This window comes from Triturus cristatus, chromosome 2_2 (assembly GCF_964204655.1).
Source record: "Triturus cristatus chromosome 2_2, aTriCri1.1, whole genome shotgun sequence".
Lineage (NCBI taxonomy): Eukaryota > Metazoa > Chordata > Amphibia > Caudata > Salamandridae > Triturus > Triturus cristatus.
This window is the reverse complement of record NC_140582.1, coordinates 488,860,475-488,881,265: the sequence shown is the minus strand read 5'-3', so window position 1 is coordinate 488,881,265 and position 20,791 is coordinate 488,860,475. Positions and strand designations below refer to the sequence as shown.

The 20,791-nt window shown below is 42.8% G+C and overlaps 1 protein-coding gene across 6 annotated transcripts in view; it reads left to right on the top strand.

Moving 5' to 3' along the window:
• Positions 1-20,791, top strand: part of IL15 (interleukin 15) — a 380,197-nt gene that overhangs the window by 298,851 nt on the left and 60,555 nt on the right. For 4 of the 6 annotated variants that reach the window (XM_085641591.1, XM_085641595.1, XM_085641594.1 and 1 more), the window contains 2 exons: positions 1,767-1,863; positions 8,142-8,186. In XM_085641591.1, the coding sequence (XP_085497717.1) occupies positions 1,767-1,863; positions 8,142-8,186 (142 nt within the window). The remainder of the gene's footprint in view (positions 1-1,766; positions 1,864-8,141; positions 8,187-20,791) is intronic. The other 2 variants (XM_085641593.1, XM_085641592.1) reach the window with 1 other exon arrangement.

Genomic DNA, 20,791 nt, shown 5'->3' with positions numbered 1-20,791 from the left:
TATTACTGTATGTGTGCACAAATGCTTCACACTCTCTCTGAGATAAGCCTGTCTGCTCATGCCAAGCAACCAAGGGTGTGAGCAGGAGTTATTTTAGAAGTGTATCCCCCCTTACCCTGACTAGGAAGAAGGGTCCCTACTTGGACAAAGGTGCAAACCATTGCCAACAAGTGACCCCAATTTCTAACAGTGTGTCAATGAGATTGAGAATGGTGTCTTGAAAATGTGTGTCTTGAAGGTGTAGTCAAAGGTGAATCCAAGCAGTGAGGAGTTGGTGGCAGACTGATGTATGACTTCGCAGTGGTGTGTAATTCCTATAGCCCTTCACCCAGGACAAATTATTTGGGGCCAAGGGCAACAAGTTTTCATGTGTATTTTGTCCTTGGGACAAGTAGGCCCAACCCCCTGCAACACAAACCATTTGGCTGCCAGTTTGCAGTACCACATTATGGATCAGGGAAGGGAACTGTCTGCAGTTAAGGTAATATGTTTGCCCATATGTTAATGCTATTCAAACTTGTATTTATGATTGAAAGCCTTTATTATTAGGGTGAGCGCTCTAAGTAAATTTTGTAAGCGCTGACTGCAGTATAAAAATGTGTACACACATTTTCAAAGTTTAGTAATATGAGGCTATGTATAATGCTCTCAGAATGCTGTCTGATTTGATGCAAATATTTGCAGAAGCTTGAAAGCAAGATTGATGATTCTTTGCTTTCAAAATAAAATGTTCATAAAAAAATGAAAGCAGGAACAAAAACGTTTGCTAAACTACTGTAAATTTTCAGGTACCATTTCTTTGCAGCATCATTTAATAACATGTGTTGATGCATGCTAGTATTTCCCAAAAATATTGATAATGGAAAATCAGTGTAACCAGTTTCAATAAGATTATGGAAAACTAAAATAAACTTGCAAAGACAGTAGGTCTGAAATTGGTGGTCAGCTTTTTAGTTTTGTCAATTTGTGACTTGTTTTGACATAGTTGTTGTAAAATCTTATTGGTGTGGGACCTGCCACAAACGTGGCAACATAAGGCGATTGCAAGTATTGTAACACTACTATGGTATGAGCGCTGGCCTACTCAGAGAGGCTGTATCAGAGCTCTTATATATTGAAATTGCTGCCATAATGTGTTGCCGCACTACATGGCACCAAAGGGACAAGGGCAAGTGGATTTTGTTACAGGACAAGTAGATTAAGGAAGCAACCTGCCCCATGGACAAGTAGATATTTTATGAAATTCCGCTCCCCTGAACTTTGTGTTCATTGGACAGTATTGAATCTGAGTTTGTCTGTTGTTGTTAACAAAGAGAAGAAATTAGATTTTAGTAGAGTTAAGTTTCGGACTTCTGAATGAAGATGGATCAGGTCTTGAGTCATTTTGCCTCATTGGCAGCTGAGCTGTTTGGGTATATTTGTGTGTCATCATGATTCAAACTTGGCTTTCCAGTCTTAAGCACATTGGTGAAGATGCCTTGAGCGAGAGAGGTGCTTACAAAGTTGAGATATGGTGTCAATGCTTCTGTGTGGAGGGACAGCACAGTGTTTGATAACAGGATTTCATCCTCAAAGGATGCCTCTTGTGAGTAGTTAGGATGTCAGTAAGTTGTATACACAATACTTTGATGATGTTACACCTGAGGGTGCACGATGAATGAGATTTAGGATTGTGATCTGTTTCATGCTGTGGTGAGTGGGTATATTAAAAGAAATTTATAGATTTATATTTGTGTTTTTAAACATTTTTATATTTTCTGTTACAGTTGCATAAGTGCATGTTTTCCAAAGACAGAAGCATCCAATGAAGCTTATTGGACGGACATGATCACAGATTTGACGACGCTGAAGGGATCTTTAAATGTGAGAAAAGTTTTTGTATTTATTTACCTTTTGTCTAGTCTAACCTAATCTGTATGTTTCAAAGTGCTGTATTTTTACATTGGGTTGCTGTATGCTGGATTGTCCGAGTAAAATGCTTGAAAACTGTTCAGATATGATTGGTGGTCGGGCCTAGACAGTGTTCCTTTGAAAATTCTCAAAACCCACACACTTTTCTGTAAACAATGATTGCCGCAAAGGTGTCCATGTCAATTCAGAGTTCTAAAATTTGTAAAGGTTCCAGCACTAGTGCTCATCTTTCAGTCTTGCTACAATAGGAGTTTTTGCCAGTTGCTATTTTCATATGGCCTCAAAGTAACTTCACAACTAACGTCTTGAATTAACATTTAAGTGAATGTCCTTTTTCTCATCAGATCATAAAGTAAGTTGTTTACATTGTCTATAGGCTGTTCCTAAGTTAGATGGAAAATTAATGTTAAGGACAAAATTTCTAAGGAACCCGAAATGAAGTTGCAAACTTGAAGGAGGGACATTTTTGTACTCCCAAGGTTTCCAACATAGAGATAATTGTTGCATCAAATAAAATTAGTTAAAGAAAACTCTGACTGAGGTGGTCACACTGTGGCCAAGACTGCTCTTCAGGCCTGTCCAAGGCTTTCATAACCTAGGTGCACATGCATCAAAGAAGTCAAAAGCGATTCTTTAAATGCGATTTTTAAGGAATCGCAATTTAAGAATCGCTATTGCCTATGCATGTAGGAAGCGCAAATAAAATTGCAATTCCTACAAATTCCTTAATTGCGACTCGCAAATTGCAACTCGCAATTAAGGAATCGTTTCCCATTCATTCCTATGGGCCTAGATGCCCACAGGAATGAAATGGAATAGCATGCGCAATTTGCAAGCACCCAATAGGTACTCGCTAAATGTGCATGCAATTTCAAGGGTGCCAAAAGGACACGCTGTTGCACCCCTGAAATTGTAATGTGAACACATGTTACGCACACACATGCCCTTCGCATGCCCGAAGGGCATGTGTGTGTTTAACCAGGAACTTTGAAAAATGCACTTTAGTGCCTTTTTCAAAGTTTTTGCAAATTACCGTCCTGTTTCATCTGACGGTAATTTGCGTCCCCTAATAGCGAAAGCGCTATTTTCAATGGCATCATGCATTGCATTTGAGGCATCGCAATATTAACTTATTCAATGCGAGATGCATATTTCAGTATAATTAATTGGAAATGAGCGGTATTTCATGTAGGCCTCAAGTCTTATTACTTTTTTTCTGCGTGAACTCATGAACTGCATAGTCTGAAGTCCATGGGAGCTTTTAGTAAAGATACCACTAGTATTCTAACTTTCAGTTGTTTCCTTTGACATCCCCAGCACAGCCTAGCTGTATTTGCAACAAAATGTGTTACATACTAGAACAGATGCTTGAGAAAGGACTGTCGAATATTCAAGAGCATGTTTTCGTTTATTCTCTGAATATCTCATTGTTTATATTACTGAATGTACAATGGCGTAAGGAATCTACATAACAAGAATTACTTCATTCTTCTGGATTGTATTCTTTTTACCTACTACATCATCCTCATCCTGTTGAAGACAACCAATGTAACAGAGTGGTCTGAGATTCCTTGTGATGCCAAAGGTTGTTACCCTGGAATTTATGGAGTATAATTGCTTACATTTTGGAACTGAATTTGGCTCGCCCATTCTGCAGCATTGAGACAGATGACTTAGACATCTGTGGATAACACAAACTGTGACCTAATACTGCAATCAGCTGCTGACTGGCATGCTAGTGCAGTGGAACCTTTTACCGCAGAAGGGTTTGCGTCATGTTGCTGTGACTCCGGTGTTGCAGCGACGGACTGAGACAGATTACTGACTTTATTGAAGTGGAACTGGTCACTTGGAACTTTCTGAAATCTCCTAAGGGTTTGTATGAGGCTCAACTGACTTCCTTCCTACTGATCCATATTTTATAGATGTCAATAATCTTCCTTTGGCTGAGGAAGATCGTTTTTCCTGTTATCCTTGAATATCGCAGAGATTGATATTACCTCATTAAATCTAGTATTAGTTTAATTGTAGGGTTGTATGCTATTTCATTTAATGTTCTTTATTTTTGAATGAGTAACTAAACTTTAAACCTGTAATAATCTCTGCTGATTCTGACTCTTTATTTCCTTGAGGGTAAATCATGTTAGTGTTATTCTTCTCTTTCAGTTAGTACATTAAGATTTTGGATGAAGTGTATTGACTCTTGAGTCTAGCAATTATCATATTCCCGGTCCTCATTCAATACTTGGGCATCCTATTAGTATCAAGTCCCTTTCAGCACAGAACAAGATCCATTGGAGAACCCATTAAGTTTATTGTGTAGTCAGAGGGTAAATGAAATAATCTAATACAAAAATACATTTTGGCCCAGGACTCACGCTACAACAACTTCGCCATCCAGAAGACATTCTGTTCTTCAGATTTAGAGATGGTCATCAGGCCAGTGGTCAACCCTGTACCTTGGAAGGATCCGCCATTACAGCATTTTCCTTAAATGTACATAATATTTTGTGGGCGACCCTTCATCAAATGTTTGATCTAAAGCTGAAAATTAATTCTAAAAAACAAATGACCCTCACATCTTGGAAGTTTTTTCCTGGGGCATGAGGTAATTATTAGATTTTTCTGTCCCTCACCTCCTGGTTTTATTTTGCAGTGAGGGATAGAAAAATAAGGGCTTTACATTGTCCTTCCTGAATAGAGTGGAAGGGAATGAAATTTAATTAGAATAATCTTTAAACAAAGTTATTACGATGACAGAACCTGAATAGGGAGGAAACGGAGAGAGCAGTACAATGACATACTACACAGAATTATAGTTACCTAGAATGGTGTGGAAACCAACCCCTTGGCCAAGGAATTGGAAAGGGTCCCCTGGGACAGATCAGGTGACAAAGGCTCAGGACAGGATTCAGGGACAGGATAGATGACCACCCCTCTCTGACACTATCTTACTCCTCGATTCTTCCGCGATGTTCTTCTAATTATTTGGCTCAAAAGTTTTAAGTCTGGAATGGATCTTCTTCAGTATTCTTCTTAATTCTCAGACAGCATCTCGTCCTCTCAGCATTCTCCATCTCGCTGTGTGTACTAACTGACTAAACTACCTCAATTATGCTTTCTAATGGCATGTACCACCCCTAAATGTTTCAAATGTATGAAACTTCTAACTCTGATTGGACAGGGAAAGGGGACATGATCATCACACCATGCTAAGTTTAATATTTTTCTTTAAGCTTATTATTCTATGTTCCCGCCCCTTAATTTGCTTTGCCATGCTTTATTTCCCACCCGAGTTCACATTTTTATCAATCAAAAATATACAATATAATAACTTCTTCTTTAATCGGTCACGAAAATGATTCTGTTCCCAGGAGAAACGGAGGTCGTGGCCTTGGATGAGTTTCAATTCATTCGTCATGGTTCCCGGCGGTTTGCAAATACGCATGTGCAAGGGACACGTGGGGTATGGACATCTGTCATCCTTTGAGGCCCAAAATACGAACTAATAAAGAAGTCAGAAAAGAGACATATTAAATTAAAAATAAAATGATTTCACTGTATACCACCTATCTCTACTCTAACCCCCTTTACTTATATAAATCTTCCGCATTCGCATTTTATTAAATTTACAGGGTTTAATTTCAGCTTAAGCATGCGCTTTAACATGTGAGTTCCAAGCGGCCATTTTGAAAGCGATTGCGCAGCTGCAAAGATTTCCCTCCAAAGCATAGGTACGTCATTACTACGTAGATGTAGTTAACGCATGCGCAGTAAAGATTCCCGCATTAGCAGCCATTTTAATCACTCTCGGGTTACTTGTTAGTACGACACATAGGCAAGCTTCCACTAAGCTTAAGTGTACGAATTTTTATGATGCATTATTAGTATTTACGAACACAATTATTACGGTATTATGGTATCTGAGAAGATTGCTTCAGAGCAAGTCTCTTTTATAAGAGTCCTTGCTCCATCAGTCTGCTGGTCTCTAAATGATACGAGTGGACCAGAGTTTCTCCGACAGGTACTCTGTCGTCTTTGCGACCAAGTACTCTGTCCACCAAACTCTAAATAAGGCCCTAAGTGAATCCGTCTTCAGTATATACTTGTACATGAAGGTGAGGCATGGCAAATGAGCCTTTAACTGACTTACTTTTCTACAACTGGTTTTTGTAGGAGACTGATATATGGGTGCTTTTAACCAATAACATGCACTACACCAGATAGTGGAATAGCACAGAACAGCACTTTCCGTATTGGTCGGCACTCGTAGGAGACGAACACTGCTTTTACCAAACAATTCAAGGATGCTTAAGAAACCCATGATGACTGTGTTAAAAATTGGAAATTAAAATATAAACTAGTTAAATATGCTTCATTTTTTTTTCTTGCTGTTAGAACAGCACTGCACAGTAATTATAGTTATTTCCACTGACAGGACGCACGCAAGAACATAAGTGTATCTCTCCAGCAGTTGTGCACCGTTGTAGCCTATTGTACTGAAGAAAGTATCAGGGATGGCTACTCAGAAGCGCTGAAACAAGTCGACAAGGAAGCCATTTAAGGTCTCTTTGCAGCTCGATTATTTTCAATCTTGTGGTAGGGAGTTAATAATGAAGAAATACTAGCACCTGATTCATACGCGATGTTGGCCTAGGTTGCACGTTACAGTAAGGGACAAAACACATGTAGATTTAGGTATACATAACCGGACCCCATACATCTCCACCTGACTGACAGGCTACATGACACCAGAAAGGGGTCTTAGAAGCTTACCAGTTCTAGATAGGGAATCCAGTGATGAATTTTCCCATGTGTGGGTAAGGATAAATCATCCAGTAAGATTGATTTCATGGTGGGTAATCCCAGTGAGTGTAGGTAACCAATAATAAGGGAGTTGCATGTTTACTTAAAGGAAGAGAGAAATTAGGGGCAGCTATCATTATCAGATCAAATGACCAGAACAGGCACCCTTCCGTAAGGAAGTATCAGAAAAAAATCTTAAAGTGCATGTGGCTCCTGAGGTTCACAATTACAGTTACTGAAAGAGTAAATTATTTTACAATATCAGCTTTTTCCTTCGCATGTACCATTTTCCTGAATATGCTCAAAGTAGTCCTATGCTCCAGGAATGAAGGTCTGAGGATGAAGTGACTTGAGTGGGCTGACTGTCTAGCTGCAAGCGCACCTATTCAACAGGGCGGGATGTTAGGAGAGACCATGATGAACCTCCACACTGTAGAGTAGAATCTGGGCAACACAGAGGACTTGAAGCTGCAGAGGGCTCTATTCACCACCCCAAAACACACATGGGCAGCGCCATCCTGATCTCAGCTGGCGGGTGGGAGCCAGCACTGCAGAGCTCGCTCAGATCATTATTTGGAGCAAACCCATGAGCTGTGACTCGGGCAGTAGATTTCAGTAGATGTTCTGGCTTCCAATAAAGCGTTGTTTCTGTTGTACCGGGATCCGGGAGCTCCAGTGAGTCACAACCTGCAGCTTATTGCATGACATAACCAAAAGACAAAAAAGAAATGGGAAAATAGATGGGAGTTGGAAAAGGAAAAGTGGGATTACTGACATTTTGTCTTATTTCACCCTGTCTACCGAGGACAAGCAACACTGGCCATCTTTGAAGCAGCTTCCACAACTTATGTATGGGGGGGTCATAATTCAGCTGATATATTTCGTTCAGATCTTCTCATATTGTTTTTCACAAAATAACTGTTTGAATTTGGGTGGTAATAAGTCTCCAAAGAAGACAGGACGTCAGTATTCGCCTTGAACAATAGTGGTTTAGTCTTGCAAGAGTTAACTGTACAGCCTTAAAGCCAGTACATTGCTTCTCTCATGTCTGTGGCTCCATTACTAATCCAATTTCTTAAAAACAGTGCTCTATTGCCTGTATAAAAGTAGAAGGTGATCGTATCTGTAATCAGGGGGGTAAATTGTTTGATGTCTTTAACATTTATAACCAGAGATTTTTTGAATCTTATGCGATATCCTGACTGAGATGTTAATCAGTGGTCGTGTATTTATGACTGTTATTCAATTTGCACTCTTCTGGAAGGTTGAATGTGTGTTTTTTGTCTGATCCCTCATTCATGGATATCGTTTTGCTTCCAAACTGATATGTTATTTTCATTGATTTTTGCAAGACAAGAGCACATTCTAGACTTTCACTCATAATTTAGATTTACATTCCCTTAGCTTTTTCTTTTTTCTTTCAGGGTTCTGATGCCATTTTATATTCTGGTACATCAATTAAAGAGAAGGTAAATTTAATAAACCATTTGCCCAAAATACTAATTAGTTTAACTTTAAATAGGTTTAACAATGTTTCTTAGGTTTTGTGCATAAGTTATATTTAAAGTGTAACATTTTATTGTGTTTACCATTGGAAAATTGCTGCTGTGCTAGTCATGCTTCCCCCACCTTCAAAAAGCCTCAAAAGCACCTATCCGCCTACTGCTATTGCAAATGATAGACTACTATCAACACGGAAACTTGTCAATGCCATATTTTTAGCATACCTTATAAAATACGTTCAGTAACTCTATATGGAAATCATTTGCATAGTGAATGACTGCCCTGAATATTGGACATCGAACCAAGCCTTCAACACATACGTTGAACACTCCTGCCATACATGCTTCTCAACCACTCATAACTTCCCACTACACAGCATAGGCCATGGCAGCTACCTTTTGAACACGACTGATCACATCGTAACACAACACAACTAGCAGAGAACAGTGGGCAAATACTTAACATCGAGTGACCCGAGTAGGTCACCAAACCTTTTGGATTTGTAGTCTGGGTAAATATTTAATTGAGAGAAATCTGGGGACTCTTGGACCTTAACTTTGGAATGCTCTCAACTTCTTTACCTATTTAAATACAATTGAACCTCTTCACAGGCTACTTGCCTGAACATGTGTACTTTCAGATGTAATATAGTGAAACTGACAGATTGGTTATGGTTGCAAAGCCTGTGATTTACAAAATCACAGGATTTGCTACCATAAATGGCTTTTAAATCTACTAAACTCATTTTGAAATTCGTCAAGAATGCAGGGTCAGAGCTTAATGAGGTCCAGCAGCACACATTGCTAAATAATTGGCCTGTCAAGTCAACATTGAGTCTTGGTGCAATAGGTTTAGGATGTGACCCACATACACCCTAAAAAGGTGATAGAAAACCACCGTTAGTCAAAACTAAGAATTAACCCAGCACCCAAGCAAATATTTCCTATTTATATAACTGTCATAGTACAACTTATTCTGGTAAATGCACACGATATATAAACAAATAAGTGGCTATCCCGAGCAAAAAGTCACACAGTCATGTATCTTGATTGTAGTTGTAGAAAATATTTTATTGTAAGGCTCATATTTCATCATTTGTTAAAAACACCACACAATTGCTTTGCCTTGCCAACGCGTTTCATCCCTCATGGGACTTCTTCAGGGTAGTGAGATTTTCCCCAGATGAACCACAGTAGGTCCATGCAGCTAGTAACTTGTGTAATCTTTATTTATCTGACCAAAGAAGTGTCGTCCAGTCACAAGATATCAATATGGTAAATGTCGTTTCCTCTATCGTCACAGGGTCCAGGGTTGTCTCAAGAGTGTTTGAAATTCAGGAACACTTGCTGAATAACAACATGGGTTTAGCAAGGCATAGCAGATCGTTATTGGAAAGGGTGTGTTTAAGGCATTCCTTCTAAATACAGATTTTTGCGGTATGTATCAGTGTTTTGCGACTGTCATTTGGTCGCATACGACTGAAAAAGCTATCTACTCCATGAGTTGAGAAGGGCCCCCTTCCATTTTTCAAATGTGAACAAACTTTTGTTGGCTAGTAGGTAGTGGTCCAGGGGACCACCTCTAATCCTCAAATAAACGTTCTCTCTTTAAAGGGAGCTCAGTTTCTTTAAAAAAAAAATGTTTACCCTAATGCGGTCAGACACATTGTGGCCTGCTGACCCTAGCAGGCCACAAACCCTAGGCTGTCATCCAAACGTAGTGCGTCACAATTTGCTACCAGCCTCTTGTATGTTGACATGGTAGGTCGGATTGCGACACACTGAATTTGAAAATTTAGGGACCTGGCCTATTAATAGATAGGTCAAATCACAACATTTTTATCCATTAGGAAAAAGTTGGTGCACAATTTGCAACCACTTTTTGCAAAAATAAATTACGTCCACCAGGATCTTATTTGGCTTTTTCCTACTCTCACCTTTGTTGGTATATTAATAAAGATAATAAAAATAGGTGCAGGAGAGGCCCTGCTTCTATCAAGGAGGCAAAGCAAATCACCCAATAACCTGTGAGCCACACATTTCAGAATGTGTTCATGGCAAAGACAGCCTTGGATCAGCAATTCTACTATTGCAGTGCTTTTATTACATATGGCTCTTTTTAATGGTGTACCTGGCCCTAAATAAAGATTTATTTCCAGAGCACAATTAGTAGACCCCTCATTTTAACAACACCATGCTTAATGCAGATATGTCATTGTCTGGAAAAAGATCCAAACATGCTACCCAACCAACTACTGCATAGAAGCATATTAAACACGGAAAACATCCTAACTTGATGTTGTCGTGGAGAATGATGAAAAAAAGTCACTGGAACTTCTAGCCTTTTTCTGAGTTACAATGTGAGCAAGTTACAGTCTGGGTTAGTCAAGGGGAATCACAAGGTTTTGGGAGTTTTCTACGGAAGGTGGAAGCCATTGCGACTATATAGTATACCAGCCCAAGCCTACGCTTCTGTACAAACTTTACCCATGCATCTGAAGGTAGTTTCCATGGCTGCTGATCAGCATATCCTGGAATGATCCTAATTAATATATTGGTGATAACTAAAATAGACTTTTATCTCCTTCACTTACTGTTTTTAATCTCGCACTTATTAAAGGCTGTTTAACCTCATTGAGGTTTCTTCCTGCAATGCCATTGGGGGGATTAACGGCCATGTGATCTAACTTATTGTGATTTCATCAGGGGTCATTAGCAATGTGATATCACTTATGTTACACAGAGCACTTAGTGAATCCTGTATCTCTTGCTCATTCCAATCCAAAAGCTCAGTTCAAGTGATTGTCCTTCTGAAAGGTCTAACATCAGTCCCATGTGCTGCTTAAGTGCCATGAAAGGACCGATATTTCTTTTTCTTGCATTTAAACCACTTGCCATTGACTGGTATTCATGGCCTCTTGAATAATGCAAATTTGCGGCCGTGTTTTCTGCCTAGTTATGGATTATCTGGATTTGCCACAAAATCCATCATCATAATTTTCTGCTCTTAACAAAATAAAAGCACGTTTTGTTTCTAACTCCGATAGATCAAAAGTTACCAAAACGATCAACCATGTGTGTTGCTGTGCAGTGGTAAGCCTTTTGTCCTTCGGTGTTATGCGACTATTAATGAGGGGAGACATTTGTCTTTACTGTGTTAACATGTGCAAAAATGGTAAACTCAAGTAATACTGATTCAAAATGTGCTGCGTTACCCCATATCATTTGCCTTTCCTTGAAACATAACCTAGTCTACCCTGTTGCTTAATTTAGTCCTCCCCTACCACATAATTCCATTGGCCCTGCTTTTACTAAACAGTTATTTCCTATACTTTTGTGCAGGAATGGTTACCTTTCCTAAGAACCATTTATTCTTCGGTTTTACCTTTATTTAGCTATACTGTTTGATGGGTAGTTCCTCCAAATATTCCTTATAAATAAATAGCTAAAGAGTAGGCTTTTTGCCCAATCAAACTACAAAAGTGGGTCAAAGTGTATCTATAGAGGAAAAATCGGTTTGCATTTTTAAGTCCCCCTGATCAGGTGATGCAGGATTGTAAAGACAGCTCGGTTGAAGACCAAGGTTTCCCTCCCTATAGCCTGTCGGGTTGATTCCTAGAGAGAAGCAGGTTTCAGAAGTGTGTTTCGTTTTTGTGAACTTAGAAGAAGGGTTGGCATGTGGTGCATCCCAAAGTCAATGTCCCCGCTTACAAATCCAGAGGAAATGTCGTGGCTGCTACTGTAGATTAGAGGATGATAGTGGCCAAGTGTTGTTCTTTGTCAGTTTTTATTATTGTGTAAGATTCTTTTGAGAGCTATGATGTGGCATTGTGTTAGTCCCAAAATGGTTTTGTGATTGTGAGATAGGCTAGTCGTGAAAGAGCATGATAAAATTCGAGGACTGCTTGAAATTCTGTTTTTTAAAGAAAGATTTAAGAAACTGACTGTAATGACATAAGACCATGACTGGGTCGAAAGTAACTTGGTGTCTGAGTTGTAGGTGGAGAATAGTATTAGGAATGGGGACACATATTAAACTTGTGCATAGTGTAAATGAGTTGGTTGTGCAATTGTCTAGGATCTGCAGAGGTCTGCTGCCCTGTTTTATCCTTGAAGTTTTATTATGCTGTTAAGTATCAGTAGCTACATTCTGTAAGAATGCAGAAGTTGATTGGAGGCCAATAGGTGGGTAAAAACGTGTAGGCTATCTGGATACCTGTGTAAACAACAGGTGTGATTCAAATATGGAGATGTCAAAGCAGGCAGTGTTTTTGTTATGTTATATGAGCACGGTCCAAGGGCCTGGGCCAGTTCTGAACATGGAAGATTCCCTCTTAACCGGATTAGTGTTTCACAGGATGAATGAGGGAATGCAGGCTCTTACTAGATTGCATTCAGGAAACCATATTTGGAGGCTGTGTGTGCCCTCTGTGAGGCTGACTAGCCCCTGAGGTAGCAGTGTAGTACACCATTTAAACAGGGACTGGCTGTGTTCCAATAGCAATCGAAGAGAACAGGGAGAACTCATTGGGAGTGTCTACTAGCTTTGTGTGTGGCATGATCATTCTGCATACACTGACAACGAGATAGGGGATGCATAACCCAGAAAACTCCCTGAGCATTTGCCGAGGTCCAGAAAACTTCTCATGTGTGCTACGTGCTCCTCAGTTGAGGTAAAAATCTACAGGTGACATATCGAGTCAAAGCGCAACTCCAGCAAATACAAGGCTTTCGAAGAAGGCGAAGGCCTTACAGAAAAGCTCATTCAAAGTTGGCCAGGACCCTGCTGGTAAGGTCAAAAGAAGAGACACTGCAGCACAACGTTACACAGAGCCATCATCCATAAAAACCAAGAACGCTAAAGACAGTGGCAATCAGGTGCAAGAAAGGCTAAAGGCAGCAGCAACCACGTAAGCACTTAAGGCAACGACAGCCTGGAGAAAAAATGCGCCAGAAGTATCCTGGCACAAAGAAACGCTAAGGGCAGAGACAACCAGGTTTAAGAAGATAAGTGTACTTACCGGTGCAAACAAATAAACTGCCATCTGACCTTGAATCAAGCCCTGGTCGGAGACCAGTGCATTTAAAGTATCATCCATAATGTCGAGACTACCCAAGTGAACAGATGGGGTTATACTTATTGAGCTGTCTGCACCGGAAGAGGCGACAACCGAAGCCGCTGGTGACGCTCAACACATATCAAGAGCTCTTCAAGAATTTGCAGTGCGCCAATGACTGCAGAAAAGAGCACCAAATAAGGCGCCTCTGCCTTCCTGAAACCACCACTTCCATTCGACATGACCAAAAAGCAGAATATTGGGGCAAGATGGACTGCCTGGACCAAAACATTTGATGTGGTCATCGATGCGCTGGAAGAAGCAGATGACAAAAAGATAATCAAATACCTGACGGAATAAAAGAAATGATAAAGAAAATACCACAAGCTTATGAAATATCTTGCCTTCAAATCAATCAGGCGTTAGAAACCAAGTTCAATCCAATGGTTATTGTCGAACATGAAAGGTACGTTTTCAATCAGGAAAGACAGCAAGCTTGTAAAATGATGTCGTGGAACAAATTATTGTTGCTATGATCTCAGACAGAGATACACTTCAGCTGAGGCTAAAGGGTAGGACTAAATGCCAAAAATATTTTAAATCCAGCGTAGATTGAAGTTGTAGTTGTAACACCAGTGTAATCTGCCAGTTATTGGGAGCCTCATCAATCCCCACAGAAGAGCAAAGAGGTATAAACTCAATTATGTCCTCTTTAACCAAAATCTGCACACCACAGATACTTGAGTTCACAAACCCATAGTTCCCTTAGTCTTTTCACAGAAGGGAAACAATGGTACAAGGGTCATAAAAAGATATTTGAGAGGTTTTCTCAACCACAACGTATCATGGCATGCTTCATCATCGGCAACCTCTCACATTGGGGTAGGCATCTGAGGGAACTGTGGGTTTGTGGTGTGAAGTTATTGGGAGCCCCCGTGCTTTCCTAATGTCCTACTACATGATGTCACAGCTGACATGAGAAATGTAAGAGGGAAATTTCCTTAGGGGCCCTCTTCCCACATATTTGCTAAGCGGGCCTCCATGAAATCTGACAGTGAGGAAGTGTTCCCCTGGGGAGTGCTCCTAGCAAAGACTTGGGTCTTGCTTAATGCCACTTCCACTGGAAACACTCCATGCTCTTTTAACTAGTTTTTATGACTCTGATTGTACACCCATTCAGTTTGTAGTCAGGTGGCACAATGCAGCAGCAACAAGCAGTTTCTCACAGCATACAATAATACCCATATTGAAACTTTATTACACACCCATCCGTAAAAGCTGCTTTAGGTTAACAAAAGATAATGCTATTAAGAGAAAACATTATTCAGTAGGGCTCTCCCAGGTGTCGCCGCTATACCTAAACAGTATATCACTGTATGCAAATGTTTTTAATAATTGATTAGTTTGCAAGGACGCGGTTACCAGGAGGACATGAAAAATCACTACAATGCCAGAGCAATGGTTGAAGTGTACTATGGAAATCGAAAATCATGCAACATTATATGGTTGCTTAGTTGCAGGGGCGGACTCATTTGGCAAAGTGTATTCTGTGCAGAGCGTAGTCCTCTACTGCGGCATGGCACTTAGTCCTGGAGGAGATAATTTTTAACTTCGAAGTCTTGGCGATCGTGGGCTGTTATTACTTTAGAGGTCCTGAAGTTTTGATTACCCTGAGAATATTAGAGACCCAGAATACAGGATGAATTTTCCAATCCTCTGCAAGTTTGTCTGACTACCTCAAGACCCACTTACTCTAGTGTTGGAAGTGGAAGAGAGGAATACATTTTGAATATGGCCCAGGATTGACTAAGTGGTTTTCAAATAATGAAAACATGTTGCCCTCTCTGATAATTTTGGTGGTGGAGTTCTTTTTTTGGTCTGCAAACTTGTAAGGAAATTTTACTTTTAATTAATTGCAGACTGCTGATGGGTAAACCATTGAGAAGGACTGTCATAGAGATTGAACTGATGAGATATTTACTCTTGAAAATATGGAAGCCTGGGGCGTTGCTGAGTGACAAAATAAGGTGGCAGCACTGTGAGTGGTCTCCGCTAGCCGGGGCAAATATTTTCACCCACATCGTTCTGCTACTATTTACGGCCACCTGCTGCAACACTTGCTTAATCAGACGACCCTGCAGCATCGCCTATTGTCACTGCAGTGGTCCCAGCACCTAGTCCAAGCACTCCGGAGGTGGACCACCCATCTTGCGGCCTGGGTGGATTCCCTCGTGGCATTAACAGGCTACTCTCAGCGTTGGCGTGTGTGTGCTGAAATGGACAGGAGTTCTCGGCCATTAGCCCAGTGCCCTGATCCTGCTTTCTTGTGCTGACTGACATCTCCTGACAGCGTGGAAGCCGTGAGCAGGGACACCGCGGGTGTACTGATCTGTCTGCGGCGGCCAGCTAGGGCCCCTCCACCCTTAGGAATAGCAATCCCTTTGTAACATAACATGGCGGAGGGACTCTTTCTTGGATTAATGCAAACCGGCTCTTGGCTGTTGTCCGAGGTGTGAATGAGGTGCCAGAGGGCTGGGCTACAGTGTTGGGGCCTGCTTGGAATTTGGCAGGCACCATAACTATCTTGTATTCTCCTACTATTGGGAGTGGATGCTCCCAGAGATTACTGCGGCTTTGAGTTCCTTACAAAGGGCTGTCCTGCTTCTTGGTTGGCCCACTGGGATTGCATCATGGGCCCTGGGCTTTACTCATACTTGCCTGGAGGTCTGGGAGCGTGCATTGTGGATTATTAGAGCCTTCTTATACTCCTTACGATCTGGCTAGCCGAGGGTCTAGAAAGGCTCTGCTACGTCTGTGATTACAAGTATTCCTTGTGATACAAAGTGTTCCACGTGGGTAAATCTAATGCTAAGCAATAGTGCCTAATGTTGTACCAAACATTCACCGGGGCCCTTCCCCTCAAACCAGCAGGGGCTGATGAGGACTCCCTTTCATCCAGAGAGGTTCAGGCCCTGCTGCTGGAGATAAAATCAAGTCTCACATCTGTTGATTCCAAAATTGACTCTTTAACTCATAGAATGGATGCGATGAACAAGCATCATTCACTTCTTGACACGGAAGAATAGCATATATCGGACCTGGAAGCCGAGCATTTGCAGTACTCCACCACCATCAAAGACTTGCAAGCAGAACTACATCATATCAGTCTGTGCAAGATGCCCATAACAATTTCTTCCTGTGAAGAAAAAGCTTCAAGATGGTGCAATTATGTACCCCATGTTATACCCTGCACACCTCCACTTTCTCTGGAAAGGCGAGCCCCATATGTACTCTGACCCCAAGGACGCTATGACATTCACTCTGAAAAACATGGCAAGCCAGGACTTGACCTCACTGAGGAGTGAGGCTGGGAACTGTTCAGTGCTGGTGGAAGTAGATTGAGGCCCACACCTTCTTCCTTGGGCCCACTGATTTCAAGGGTCGAACGGTGGCTTCGGATAATGTCTGATGCCGCTGTGTTCACTCTGTCGAGAGATGGGATGTCCTTGAGAACTCTGTCCCTTATGGTTCTGTGAGGGAGACCCTGGGTGCGGAACCCCGACTACCACCCAAAACCCAACGAAAACCGCGTGGGTACCATACCATATTGAAGAAGACAAGACATCCACAAGTCCGGAACTAACACAAGACTTCTCCCTCATCCCGCAGACTAAAGAGAGTGATCTGGAAACAAAGCGTCACGAGGAAGGTGGAGCTAATAACCCTTACAACCAATCAGTAACGCCCGACCAGGGTCAAGACGGGCAGAAAAATGGAGGAACAAGCACATCCGGGTTGTCAGCTGGTAAGACACATCCGGAACAAGCAGATGGAAGAGAGAGGAGAGACGCCGAGACGCTGACGGAGACCGCTGCTACGGCAAGACTAGAAAATGCCGAAGAAGAGGACTCTGAGAATCCTGACACCTGGCCGGAGGACTGGTGGATCCTGGAGGACACGCACAAGCCGCCACAACTCGGGAGAGTTGTGGCACCTAGCGGTACGTGACGGGCGTGGGACATCGCGGGGAGCGGGTATAGGGAAGGGGGGCGTGGGACACGGGAGCACTGCTGCGGTGGTCGTTATTCTTTACCGGCCTACGAGTTTTCCCGCTTTTCTCCAACCTCACCTCCCTTGCCCTCACTCTCGACCGATTGTGCACGTGGTAGGGTGATGGTTAGCAACCCCGCATAGGACCCAATAACTGACTGCTGGTTTCTTTCTTTTTTCCCTTTTGGCGTACACTCTGGGACCACCACCTGCATTCCACAGACAACCGAGGAACCCCTAGACACCCCGGAACGACGACCCCCCTTACCTGGACACCGGAGAGAACCTTACTCCACAAGCCTGTGCTGGAACAGACTTGCCTCTATACTACTTTGTTTTAACCTGACCTTTAAACCCTCATCCCACTGAACTGTGTTTTATAACACCAATAAAAGCTACAGTATTGATCCTATACGGCCTCCTCGCTTCTATTTCCGACCTTCCCTCTGACAGGTTCCTGGACTTGCCAGTTGCTCATGTCATGCTTTGTTCTGATGGGTTTCTAATTACCTGTTATTTGTGATACTACTATGCAAAGTGGCAGATCTGTGCCATCTTCTTTGGCCGTGATCCTGGCTATAGGCCTACCTGCTACTATTTCATTGTGTTTATGATCACTGTTAGTTTTCTTCCTTAATGCCCATGCTGTTCACGATGAAGGTTGTGGGGAATTTGCTGGGAGATTGGGTCCTGGCGTGGAGGTTGGGTTTCGCCATAGGTGGTATTTACATCACTCCTTTTTAGGTCGAGCCTAGTGCTAAGCTTCCAAGAGGCCCTCTAGGGGACGGCCTCTTGGAATCACTTCAGACTTCCAAGAGACTTCTCTGTGTGGGTCGGACTCCTCCCACACATTCCATTGGCCTTTGCGTGTGGCTTTCAATTATGAAAAGCACGCAAATGGCCAAAGGCAGGTGTATGGCCCGCCTTTTCTGTGAACGTTCACTCCCAAGGCCTTTAGGTCTCGGGACCGAGCGAGCAGCGGCGCGCAGTGTGCCAGCTGCATTCCTTAAATTCCTTGCTGCGCGCGCACCACCATTCGCGGGCTTGTTTGTTTTTTTCCTCTCCACATCTGCCTTTTCGCCGCAAAAAACTTCCTTTCGGATAGAGTCTTCGCCCTGCTGCACAGCACCACCCTGAGGCCTGTTAACCAACAAGCAAATACGAAAAAAAAATACAAAAGTTTCACTTTAATTTCTGCTTCTTCCTGCAAATGAATAGACCGAGCAGAGCAGAGGAGCCGGGCGCTGCGGAAGGCAGGCTCCAGTCAATACAAACTACTGCCTGAGGTCGGGGTAAGGCCCATTTCTGCTTTATTTTCTCCTCGTGGACGGGGTCTCGCTGTTTAAGGAGGTGTGCTTAAAAAGGAAATAATGTTCGCATAGAGGCGGGAGGGCACTGTGGGATTAATGTGTGAGATCGTATCACGTATTTAATTCCATGTGGCACGGGCGGCAAGACATTGCTGATGTGTGGCCCCGTTTGTTGACACCCTCGGTCGACCTGCCTTGTCTTCAAGACCTCAGCAAAGCTGACTGTAATGGGATAAAGAGAACTACAAATCCCTGAATGCCCCACGCGTGGACCTGGGAAAATTAAATCCTCTGCGTTCCACTTTTAACTCAACGGCAGCAGGGACCCCATATTCCAGACACGGGCCTTCTTTTAATAGGTCGACGTTGTAGGCCTGGTTTATCCCGAGTGATCCATTTGGAAGGTCGAACTCAGTTACAGCGGTTTGTAGAAGGAAAACCCGGAAGGGATCATGGTGGCCATTGTACAGTAGAGCCCTGTGAAACTGCCTTTTTTTGACATATGTCCTTGTAAGTCACTCCATTAGAAGCTCTGTTGGTGAAAATGCTAGAACTTCCTTGATGACACGCCCCACTAGGCAGTTTTGGAAAAGCTGCATTTGGGTGCTATTGCCTGAGTGTAAATAAGACCTCTCACACATTGAACATTAAGCTGGACACCCAGAAATATATTTTGCTACCGATTAGCGACATGTAGGGCAGGAAACACAAATTGCCTGCCGTCTACTTGCTGGCACCTCTGCTTGCGATTTCCGGAGCCCTCCCTGCCTTCTCACTCAGCTGCCTGGTGCAGGTAGATCCTGGTTCCACTGCACCGACTTTCTGACTGTCTGGTGCAGTTGGGGCCTACAGTGAGCAGCGCCGGTACACCACTTGCATGTACTGTGTTCCCTTCACCTACTGCTGCCACCGGTTACCCATGCGCAGCCTATTGACTCCAAAAGACCCGGGAGGGCTGCATTTTGTGACTGTATGCCCACTGAATCGGGGGTGGCACTGTGGACATTAGTCCCAAACACAAACACAAATTTACAATGCAATAGGTCTCGCATTTACACGAGTTTAAGCTATTGGTATTGTAAATGACGATTCCTTTTATTTATGTGTTAAAAACCTAAACATAAATAAAAGGCAGTGTCATTTACAATGCCAATAGCTCAAACTCGCGCAAATGCGAGACCTATTGCCTGGTGGCCATCTCCTTGTCCCCTGATGTGCTGCGATGCAAGGTCACTGACCTATTGCATAGGGACGTTCATAACTTGTTACAATGACTTATTTTATCTAGCAAGAACTAGATGCTGAGGTGACCTTACTGGGAGCTCTAAGATCTGGATAACATGAGGGCTAGCTCTGCTGTCATGAGCTTTAAGTAGCAACGCTGATCGGGGGACCTGTCAACTTTTGGAAAGAAGGCCTAAAAACCGAGACACTTATGTGTGGGTGAAGGGTGGGAGGGGGGCCTGGTGAGCTCATAAAGGAAGGGTCCAAATGGAGAGTGGCCCCTGCCTGGGCTCTCTTGAATTATTGGACCATACTGCCGACGGATCTTCTCTGTAAACAAAACAGCCAGCTGGCAATTAGGATAGCAATGTTATTTCTGTGGTAACTAAATGTGCAGTGCAGGAAAAAGGTGGCTCCTTGCCACACGTATGAAAGACGATGGAGTAATCTTCCTCTATCCACGCCCATCCTGCCACCTCACTTAAAGACGGCAGGGGCTTCGAGAGTGGCGGAGTTGCGAAAAGGAACGCCGCGAGGCCCCAGAGGCAGGACATCTATGGGTGCAGCCTGGGCCCTCTCTGAGGGCAGAACAGCGCTGGCCTGAGTGATGTTGGCAGTTCGGGCTGGACTGTTCCCATGAGGCACAGGGTCAGACTGATTTGCATATGGCCATGTCTGAACTGGGGTGGCAGAGAGGGCTAAAGAACGGTGATGGATTAAACCCAGATCAGTTGACTGGGGGTGAGTGCTTGCAATGTTCAACACTCCGTCCATCATTTCCTTTGGTTTTTGCTTTGTTCGCCATAAGTTGGCAGGGTATTCTCAGACGTGAGTCCCTTGCTCACTTTCCCACTGGATTCAAGCAAGCCTGGCTGAAGACGGCTGAAATGCCAGAAACCAGTCCTAGGAAGCTTGTTTCCGGTCCAGGGAA